Source organism: Nestor notabilis, unplaced genomic scaffold (assembly GCF_000696875.1).
Source record: "Nestor notabilis isolate BGI_N333 unplaced genomic scaffold, ASM69687v1 scaffold29540, whole genome shotgun sequence".
NCBI classification, from domain to species: Eukaryota; Metazoa; Chordata; class Aves; order Psittaciformes; family Psittacidae; genus Nestor; species Nestor notabilis.
This window is the reverse complement of record NW_009912943.1, coordinates 1,165-12,026: the sequence shown is the minus strand read 5'-3', so window position 1 is coordinate 12,026 and position 10,862 is coordinate 1,165. Positions and strand designations below refer to the sequence as shown.

Genomic DNA, 10,862 nt, shown 5'->3' with positions numbered 1-10,862 from the left:
CCACCTGGGGGTCCATGGACGGCGGGTGTCCCCTGCGCATCCCGCCCCGCTGAGCCGTGTGCCCGGAGCCGCCTCCCCGCCAGGGGCGCTCATCGTCCTGTCCGTGGTGTTTGCAGGTCCATTCATGGAGCTGGTGGAAGGGAAGATCTCCTGCAAGAAACTCTTCATCTTCCTGCTCTTCAGCTTCACCTTCGAATCCTGTCTCTTAGTTTCTCTTCATCACTTGAGGACTTCCAAGCCTGTACACCACGATTATGATCCCTTTGCACAGACAGCTTATGCTGGGAATACCAGCGCCCCGCTGGTGGGCAAACGCAGGCTGACCATCCTGCTCTGGCAGTGGCCTTTTAGGCAACACTTTGAATTCATAAACTGCACGATGCTCTACAGCACCCCCAACTGCCACATCACCACCAACCACAGCTGGTCCCAGAAGGCTGATGCTGTGATAATGCACCACAGGGATGTGTGCTGGAACGCCACGTGGTTGGCCCAGCTCCCCAGACTCCCATCCCAGCGCTGGATCTGGTTCAACTTGGAGTCCCCAAGTCACTCGCCAAATTTAAGAGCCATGGATAACCTCTTCAACCTGACCATGCCTTACCGGAGAGACTCGGACATCTTTGCCCCTTATGGGGAGCTGCAGCTCCTTAGCCAGCCCCAGCCTCTCAGCATCCCACCCAAGACCAAGCTGGTGGCCTGGGTAGTCAGCAACTGGCGAGCTGACTCCCACCGTGTAAAGTACTATGAAGAGCTGAAGAAACACGTCAATGTGGACATCTGTGGACGGTATCATTTGCCCCTGCCCCAGGAGAAACTCCTTTCCACTATGTCCCAGTACAGCTTCTACCTGGCTTTTGAGAACTCACAGCATGAAGACTACATCACTGAGAAGCTCTGGAGGAATGCCTTGTCCTCTAGCACCGTCCCTGTTGTCCTGGGGCCTCCTCGAGAAAACTACGAGCGCTTCTTGCCCCCTGACTCCTTCATCCATGTCGATGACTTCGCCAGCGCCAGGGACCTGGCACGGTACCTGCAGGAGCTGAGCAGGGATGCTGAGAGATACCAGCGCTACTTCCAGTGGCGCAAGTGGTTGAAACCCATGGTGGGAGCTAACTGGTCTCTGCACCTCTGCAGAGCTTGTCACTTCTTGCAGACAACAGAGGCCAGGTACCAAGTTGTGCCCAATCTGTCTGAGTGGTTCATGTAGCTGCTGTTTGCTCAGCTCGCTCCAACCCTTTTGTCCTTGCTGGCAGGTTGCAATTTCACAAGACGATTGAACTTTTGTGGAAATAGAAGGACAAGAAGAAGTTCGAAGCAAACAAGGACAAGGAAGTGATCAGGTGTTTGTATTTCTTTGTCTTACTGGAGAATAGGCTGTCAGATAGAGTAGTGTGTTAGTTTTTTGCTGATTTATTAGTTACCCGAACAACTTGTTACACTGGCTGTGGCTTGGTCTTTGGAGAAGTTCACCTATAGACTGTAAGCAAACAGTTCTGATGAGCTCCATGGGCTGGAGAGCGGAAGCAAGTGATGAACATCGGGAGGCGAGATAACAATTCCTATCGCAAACCTTTGGACTCAAGAACTTCGTACTCTGCAAAGGTGCAGCTCGAAGGGGCGGCCACACCACAAAGCTGCCAGCTGAGGCAGGAGGAACTGGCCAAACTCCTCTCCCTGAGCCCCACAGCCCCAGTCCTGCCCTTGCTCTGCCTCAGGCTCTCCCTGGCTGCCTTTAGGGTGCTGCATCAGGATGCTAAAGGGACAACTCCATTTCTTTTACAAGGCTGTTTTTTGGACAGGTTACAAGATAGCATGGGGTTAAGGAAGGGTCTGGTGGCAGCAGACTGGTGCAGGAAAGGTGTGAGGTGCTAAGGATGCCTCTGAAAGAACCTTGAGTTTTAGCGCCTGTGGCAAAGAGATGCTCAGGACCAGCACATGATGAGCCACCTCCTCCTCTGTGCCTTGAACATCACAACTGATGCCTCCAGGCCACACATTTAAAAACCAGGAAATAATTGGCCTTTATTGAGCTTCCTGCTGCTGTTCAGGTCCTATCTCTGGAAATTGTTTCCTTTTCAGGTTGAGGAGCCCCATTGCATGGAGTCAGAGGACATGGCTGTGCCCTTCCAGGCTCCCTGCCCGTACCTCTGGTCATTCCCTTTGTTCTCCTGCCTGCTACTGAGCCCTGAGCTGAGCTTTTCAAAGGTCTGTCCTGACCCCAGGATGTTTCCATGAGGAAACTCAGCTCTGAGCCCAGCAGCGCTTACAGAGATGTAATTGTTTTCTTCATCAGCAGAACTGAGCAAACATTTCCAAAGAGTTTCCTGTGCATTTCCTCCTGCAGTCACTCGGAGGGAGAAGGACCATCAGCAAGACCTTGTCTTTAGCACTGTGACTCCCTTATTTTCATTAGCAGCCTCTGCCACCTCCATTTTTGCTCTGCTTTGCAGATTAGTTGGGTACATTGATCAGCATAAGCCTAAGAACAACTCCTTCACTGAAATCTGAACCTTTATCCCTCCCATCATTTCCCTCTTCTCCTAACAATACCTGTCTAGATGAGACCTTCCTGAGGCTGCTTGCTTTCTTGAAGAGCCCTTGCTGGACCTTAGCGAATCCCTTTGGAGATTCAGGTGGAAAGATGCCACGTCTTCCTTAGCCATGTGCTTGCTGCTGCTTCAAGGAAGAGCAATAAATATGTGAGGCATCAATTTTTATTGCCAATAATTGTCCATGTGTCTGCCTCTGCCTTGTCTGCCTGCAGACACACACCTCTTCCCCTTTAGTGTGTAGCTCCTGGGATCTCATCAGCTGACCCTGGTGCTCTTCCCATCTTTAAAGCCAGTTCAGTTCAGAGCAGCTGGAGAAATGTAAGACTTTAACACTGCTGGTTGAGCTGATATGTATGTGGACAAGGGATAAATAATATCCTGCAGGTGACCCATTGGTCTAGGAACATCCCCAAGTTGCAAAAGCTTGGGGGGAAAGAAGTATCTCCAAAGCCTACACAAGCATGGCTGAAGCCCAATCAGCCCAGGCTCAGAGGCCTCGCCATGGAGATGGACCCTGTCACTGGTGGCATTTTCTGGGAATGCCACACTTTGGTGACAGCATGCACTGGGAATGAGAAAACACCAATGGGTTTGCACCATTGTGCTGGGAAGAGGCTGGATGTTCCCTCTGGAGTAGGGAAGGGGAGAGACTGAGCTCAAAGAAAACACTGGGGGCTTGTCAGGGGAGCACAAAACCCAATTAAATTTGGAAATTTTTTATTGAGGTCAACCTGCAACCTGATGTAAATCACGTGCAGAGGGGTGGGGAGGAGCCAGGTGGAAGCTTGGGGCAGTTTTTAAGTGGAAAGACTGGAAATACTCCCTGATGGAAATGGTGACGGGAAGCCCCTGGCTAGGGAGGGTTTGCTCTCAAGCAGAACGAGTATTTCTGCAAAGCAGAACAATTTCCATGGCTGGTGACACCTTAGAGCAGTGGCCAGTCTCCAGGTGCCCGTGTTCTGGGATGCAGATGGAGGGGAGTGTTGAATAGCAGGAGATCACCTGAAAGAGACCTGGGCTCTTTAGCACGGGGGATCACAGGGACAGGGCTTGACACATGCATTTAGCAGACATCTTGCACGGCCGAGAGAGCCAATTCTCCCCAAACTGAGCTTCTTACCCTTGTGGAAAATCCCTTTTCCAGCTACAGGGGAAGTCAAATATATTTTATCCATCCCTGCTGCTGCTGTGGCCCTTTGGGGGCCCTTTGGGAGCACCCACTTGGTGAAACGGCTGCAAGAAATCCCCAGTTTTCCCTTACCAACCTCCCAAGCCCTACTCCCTTTGCTTCCAAGACCTGGATTCATTTAACACCTGTTAAAAAGAGATGAATCCCATGGGGTTTTGGACTCTCAACTGGAAAGTGGCAGCACCAGGGTTATTGACTCTCTCCTTCTGAGCTTGAGCCTGGGGTTATTTTGGCAGGTCAAGGCCAGGCAGGTTCATCAGCCTCATCGCTCTCAGGGATCCAAGGGCTGTTTGAGGACCTGGGGGAGCAGCAGGGACCCTGAGGCCAGACAGCCTTTGAGAGGCCAAATTTATGAATACTGATCTTATCCTCACTCCTCAAATTGTTCTACAACCTTCAAAAGGGTGACCAAAAGATGAGTTTTAGTTCTGAAGCATTCAGAGCTGGGCAGACCATGGGGTGTTAGGAGATTGCACCCAGCCAGGCTTCAGCCATGGTCCTTGAGGAGGGGACATGGGATTGGCAGGACAAAAATCATGGAATCAGAGAATGGTTTGGGGTGGAAAGGACCTTAAGATCATCCAGTTCCAACCCCCTGCCATGGGTGCCTGCAGGAAGTTGCAAGGAGAGTAGAAACACACAGATTGGTGCGTCCTTTTGCAGCCCAGTAAAGGTTTGAGATGTTTCAGCTTTGTCCAGTGCTGGGAATGGTCCTCTCTGCAGTCAGTGCTGACAGGTCCAAAACTGGAGTCTGTGAATATCACATTCAAGCTTCCCCTCGGTGCGGCCGTGTCCTGGGGAAGGGATGTGGGTGATGTGGAGCCCCACACAGGCTGATTTCGTTAGGAGATGGGAAAGCTGACACCACACTTGGGAAACTCTGTAAGGGGGGGACTTGATCAAGGGAAACATCTGGATGGCTGCACCGCGGGGGCCCGGGGCTGGGAGACTGTGCTGGGAAGTCACAGTCCGGCTTTTGGGGCTTGCTGCCTCCTTGATGAAGGGGGTTTCCCTCTCCACACCCAGTTGGAGATACCAGCACAAGGAGTTGCTTCAGTCCCTCACAGTGAAGATGTGAAAACACCCCAATTGACCCCAAATCTCTCCTCATTTTCCCTAAAGGTGGTAGGAGGCAGGCTAAGTGTTCCCAGCTAGCGCTTTTGGACAGAGATTGTCCAAAAAGCAGAGAAGGGGATATCTTGAGGAGATGATGATCAGATGAAGGGGCATTTCCCCAAGAGGTGAGAGAAAGGCTGCTCCTCATGGGAAATCAGTGTGATAATAACTTGAAAACAGAGGTTTTGGAGCAGTGTCTGACTTCAGCTCTGGGCCGGAGGGGAGCCAAGAGGAGAGGCAGAGCTTGAGAGAAACAAATCCTCACCAAGCCCGGCTCAGCAGAACTTTGCACTTGGAGAAGGGAGAAGAAAATGCTCAGATACCTCAAAATCCTGAAAACAGCATCTGGAGCCTTACAAGCTCCAGAGTTCCATCATCCATTCCTGTGTTTGTCCTTCTGGGTGTATGGAGGTGCCTGAACCAGCCCTGTAAACTCCATTATTTCCAGCTTTCCTGAGCCTGCAGGCAGATACTCCCAGTGCTTTGGAAACCTGCTCCTCGTTTTGTCCAGGGAGGCAGGGAGAGGGAACATGGAACTATCACCAAACTCCTGCCTTCCCTCATGGCAAAACCCCACAGCAACTGAAGCAACGACTATTGTTTGGTAGCAATATGAGGAGAGAAATAATCATCTATATGGGGCTGGGTTTGGTTCTTTTTGAGACTTGTAAACTGCACACGTTTGTCTTCACTTTGATTTCATGTTTTCCTGTTTGAAGCCAGGCTGGGTTTATTTTCCCCCTGTTTTTACTGGGAGGCAATTCTGACCAGCGCAAACAGCATGCTGAAGTTGAGCACTCTTAGCATCCTATTTCCTACTTGTTACTTTTTCCATTTAAAAACTGAACACAGGGATACAGTACGTCACTGGAAAGCTGGGATTTGTAAAGCTGGGGCTTTTAAGCGAGAACCAGAAAATCTCCCATTTACGCTATGAAAATCAGCAACATGCACCTCATATCCAAGAAATCGCACCCAAAATCAGCCCCAGCCCAGCCCAGCCCAGCAGCACGTCCCACTTCGCGCTGTTGTTTCCTTTCTATTTTTTTCCCCTTGCTCTTGGAGGAGTCACATTTTCCAAGCAGCCCTCTCCAACATGGTCATTAAAGCTTCACTTTGTCCTCTTTTTTTTTCCCCTCTTTTTTTTTGGGACAGGCTGGCAGGAGGATCTCAGCGTTCCTGCGTTTCTGGAGCGCACCCGGACGCATGCGTGCGCGCCTGCGGAGATTTATGAGTCTCAAAAGATGCTTCATAAACTATTTACAAAGTGGAGCTTCAAGCGTGAAGGTCTAGCTCGGCCACAAGGGCTGTCAGGCCTCCGGGTGGCAAGAGGGGGAAATATAAACAGACCTTTCTTTCCATTCCCGAAACCCCCCACCAGGAACCTTTGTGGTTCATAAGTGGTTTAGCTACAAGCACAGGAGTTTGTGCCCACCCTCACCACAGGGTTTAGGGATTTTCAGCCTATTTTTCACTGAAAAAAGAAGTAAAAATCATCTTTTTCTGGACAGACTGGGGTTGGAGGGAAGTGATTTTAAAGGACAGGCATTTCCCTGCAGGGACACTGATGCTTTACACACTAAATGCCATAATGTGCCTTAAATGAGGGTAATGTGCCTTAAGTTATGACATAATTGTAATAGGTGCTAATTTGGGGTAATTGTGTTCAGTGGGGTCAGATGGGGGCGTAATATGTGTTAACTGCAGGTAACCCATGTTAACTGCGGGGGTTGCACATGGGGTAAATGCACATTTAAAGGGGTCAGCACCTGTTAAATGGGGCTAATCTGTGCTTAAATGGGGCTTCAACAGCAGGTCCCCTCTGGCTTTTGCCCCCTGAGGAGCTACTGGAAACCAGTAGCAGGGAGAAGGAGCTGGGGTGGGACTGGAGGATGTGCGGCCACAGCGCTGGGCCCAACGCTTCCATTTTCCACTTGAAACACGTTTGTGTCCTGAACTTGGCTGGGCTTGCAAATTGCAGCCTTTCATCCAACCCAAAACATTATCCACCATCATCATCCTAATGGGAAGAGCAACAAACCCCCGGCCAATGCTGCTGCCGCCTTTGAGATGTTTTCCATGTCAAATAAAATACGTTTCTAACCTCAGCACCGCTTCCAGAGGAGCAACTGAGGCTTTTTTTTCTGGCTGACCTTATCAAAACCTTGCAATTTCTTTCTATTTTTTCCTTGCTTTTTTAATGTGATTTGGCCAGATTCGGTGTGTCTTTGAGCCAACCCAACTGGAAGCACCTTTACAAGAAGGGGACTAAAGCAACACAGCCCCACTCAGGCAATGTCCCAGCCTTGGTAAACATCTCACGTCATTGGTTTCATCAATATAGTTTTGCAACAGATGAAAATGGAAGAAATGGGGCTGTTTGCAGGTGTGCAGGGAGATTTCTAAAGGAAACTGGAACATGAAGCCAAGCTCCTGCCATCCTTCAGCCTGCAGCCAGCCACATGGACCTCCTCTGCTCTCCCAAAAGCAAAGCCACATTTCCATTTCTATCCCTATGTTGAGGACGTAACATCACTTCACCATTGCTTACCCATCAGCAGCAGTGAAAGACAATAAATGGCAAGAAATCAGTATAATCCTCCTTTTATTTTCACTTTGTCGTGAGTATGTAACAGCATCACACCCGAGTTTATGGTTGCTTAAAAAAAATAACATCAGACTGCTTTTCTTCTTCCCCCAATGTTCAGAATAAATGGTAAAAACGTCATAAATGTAAACTGCACTTGGCACCACTGGATCAATAAATAAAGTTTAAAAAACAAAGGAGAGAGAGAAAGACAGAGCGCGTTACGTAGATGGCACGCTATGGGATCTAAATAAATAACATAAGTTACTTCCAATAAATAGAGAGTATCGAAAATATAGATGCATTGCATCAACTTCTGCAGATGGTCGGTCAGACCCGACAATACCAGAAAGGAAACGGGTTTATCTGGATGGTGCCGAGTGGAGCCACAGGCTGGGCCGTGCGCTCCCACCCGGCTGTGACACTAGGCTCCTTTTTGTCCTGTGTTTTTCCTTATTTTCCTTTTTTTCCCCCCTTTTTTCGTCATCCTACCCCTCCTCATCTCTTGGGCCTCAAGTTGGAGGCTACGCCTTGTTGAACCAAGAAGGAAAACATGTGGTAGCCCTATTTACCAAGGGAAGAAGGCTGAGGTTTTGAATCCCGCTTGATAAATTGGGAAAGTGATTTCTTCCCAGCAAGTCTCTGGGCCTGTTTAAATAAGGAACGCTCCCTTTGCAAGTGCTTCCATGGAGTAGAAACAATGATGTTAGACCCGTTTTCCCCCTCACAGATACCAAATCGGGAGTGAGACCATGTCAGCAAATGGGATCCCAATGGGTGAGAGTGACAGGTGGATCCAAGCCAGAGCTGGAGCCCCGGCGCTGCGGCCGCCTCCAGCACCGGCCAGCATTACACAAACATAGGCTGTACGTAGAGCAATGTGTATAGTAAAACACAATGAGACACCCCATAACTCACTGTCAGAGAGCCGGGATAACATAACACTCGTATTTTGCGCTGTCACAACCACGGGAAGAGTTTTAAACATCTCCTTGTGTTTCCAAACCTCCTGATTTTTCCAGCACTGTGAAGCCCCCCTCAATGCCTGGGGAGTGATGCCACTGCAAAGCTGCAACAACACAGAGGCAAGCTGCAAAAAAACCAGCCTAAAACCATCTCCATGCAGATGCTGCACCCTGTTTATTAACATTAAATAACGCATGGGATGAGGAGGAAGGAGCCAGATGAGATTTAGCTGTAGCTTTGAGTAGGGAATTTTCCATCCTTTTTTGCCCTTTCTGCATTGTAGACATTCTTCCGGACAGCTCCAGCTCCTATTACAGTGGAGAGGGCTGTAGAAATGGAAAGCATTAGGGAAATATCAGCCTTTCGATTGGAACCACATTTCCATGCCCAGGCAGCAGTGAAGCGGTGTGGGATGAGCAGCGCTCCTGCAGTGGAGCAGCAGCAGCTCCATGCAGAGGATGGACCTCAAAGAGATGCACGATAGAAAACACACAAAGCAAAAGCCATCCTTCGGCCACGGCCGTAATGTCCCAGCTAACCCCAAGACCTGGACAGCGAGTTTTGCAGTTACAAATCCCAGCTGCATCCCAAACCCAAAGATACAGGCACATCTGCAGATGTCAGTCACTTCCCCTGCTCCTCTGCTGCTCAGCTGCTGGCGGGTGAAAGGAAAAAGGAGGAAAACTAGATGAATTGGAGCTATTCGTGTTGGTTTGCAACACACACATTGCATTTGGGGGGTTCCCAGCGTGCCTGTTTCTTTGGGGTGCGAGCTGGATTCGCACTGGGTGTACCTCAGGGTGCTTTGCAGCTGGAAGGGTTAAGAGTGGGTCTGGGGTGCCCTGGCCCCCTCTGCCTGCCCCTGAGCTCCCTCACTTCCCCGCTGCACCCAGCAAGACCCTGGTGAGAGAAGGGTCCCTGATCCCTTTGCCTTTGAACCCTGCAACTCAAAGCACCCTAAATCCCTAGGTACTGCCAAAAAACATTTCCCAAGCCAGAATTTCCCAAGCAACAGCTCCAACATCTTCCAGCAACCTCCTTGTGCTCTGGGTAAGGAAACTCCAGGCAGCCCTGCTGCAAACCCTGCTCCCATGGCACCAGGCCCTGCACTGCTTCTGCAACACCTTCCCTTGCTTTATTGCTCTAGTTCATTTTGGGGTTCTTTCTTACTGCAACAAAACTAATTTTAGTTTTATAGTAGTGAGAACTGGAAAGCACCCAAGCCCTTGAGAGCGCCGCCAGTATGAGCACATTTGGGTGTACTTACTCTTTTAAAGTCAAGAGTGAGCCGATGGCTGTCCCCCATCCTGCTCCCACTGCTCCTTATTTTGGGCCAGCTTTTACCTTTCCCTGCAAGCCCTGTGGTGCAAACTCTCCCTTGCAGCAAGGACCACGTTTGCCTGGTCTCAGCAGCGTTTGCATCCCCGTAGCACAGAATCATGAGCCCTTGTCGGTTCACCAGCATGAACAATGTCCCGCGGATGCTCCCCATGCCCATGGCTGCCTTCTCCCTTCCCCAGCAGGAAAATGCTGTGTTAGGGAGCACAGGCTGCTTTCCCAGGGATGCCGGGTGCATGGCCAGCCCTGCTGAAGGATGGTGTTTATGTTGCCTCACTACATCCTGGCTGTGCTCAGCCAAGAGCGGCATGGGATGAAAAAGCAAGATAAACCCCACCAGCCCGGCCCTTTGCAGAGGTCGGGGTTGCAGGGAGAGCTGTCTCACATCCCAGCCGAGCTCTCCCACTCTGTTCTCCCTTGGCTGCTGTGGTCACCTATATGAGGACTCCTCCTCATCACTACTGTGCTGGGATGGAGGCAGATGAGCTATTTAGTCCCATTTAGCCGGATGGAGGAGCTGGGACACTGCTGTGATCGGGGGGTGGCAAGCGGAGCCTTTTCACTCATGTTGGTTAATGCCCAGGACATGACACCAATATTCTCCTTCTGTTTATGATTTGCTTTTTCTGGGAAGAGGGCCAAGGCGAGAAAACCCATCAATCCCAGGCAACAAATATAGCCTGCCCCGAGAACGTAAAAGTCTGCGGTCTCATTTATTTCTCCGCAGAGTAAACAAGAGTGACACTGCTGTAAATGCAAACTGGAGCCAAACCCCGGGATGAGCCCCCTCTCCCGCAGGATTCCAGCCCCACTGATGGGCAATACTCACATGCCCAGCCCAGCTCTGGGAGATGCCAAACCACAGATGCTCCTGCCCGTGCTGCAGACCTGGTGAAGGCAGTGAGCTGGTGGCTGCGCCGGTGGCCTCTTGAGGCTCTGTCACCACCAGGGTGGTGGCAGGTCTCCAGCCCAGCTGCCCGGGCTCGGGTGGGAGGTTAATCCAGTTACTTCAGATCATTGTGAGCTTTAAAAAGAAAAGCCTGGGGCTGCGGGGTGGAGGTGATGGTGATGGGGCATCAGTGGGAGCGGAGCCAGAGCCTTTCCCCCAAGC

General features: G+C 50.5%; 1 protein-coding gene across 1 annotated transcript; it reads left to right on the top strand.

Annotated features, from left to right (window-relative positions):
- The first annotated feature begins 124 nt into the window (after positions 1–124).
- On the top strand, positions 125–1,210 carry LOC104411597 (alpha-(1,3)-fucosyltransferase 6-like). Its single transcript, XM_010022054.1, has one exon. It carries the CDS (start codon positions 125–127, stop codon positions 1,208–1,210), a length of 1,086 nt encoding a protein of 361 aa, XP_010020356.1.
- The last annotated feature ends 9,652 nt before the right edge of the window (positions 1,211–10,862 follow it).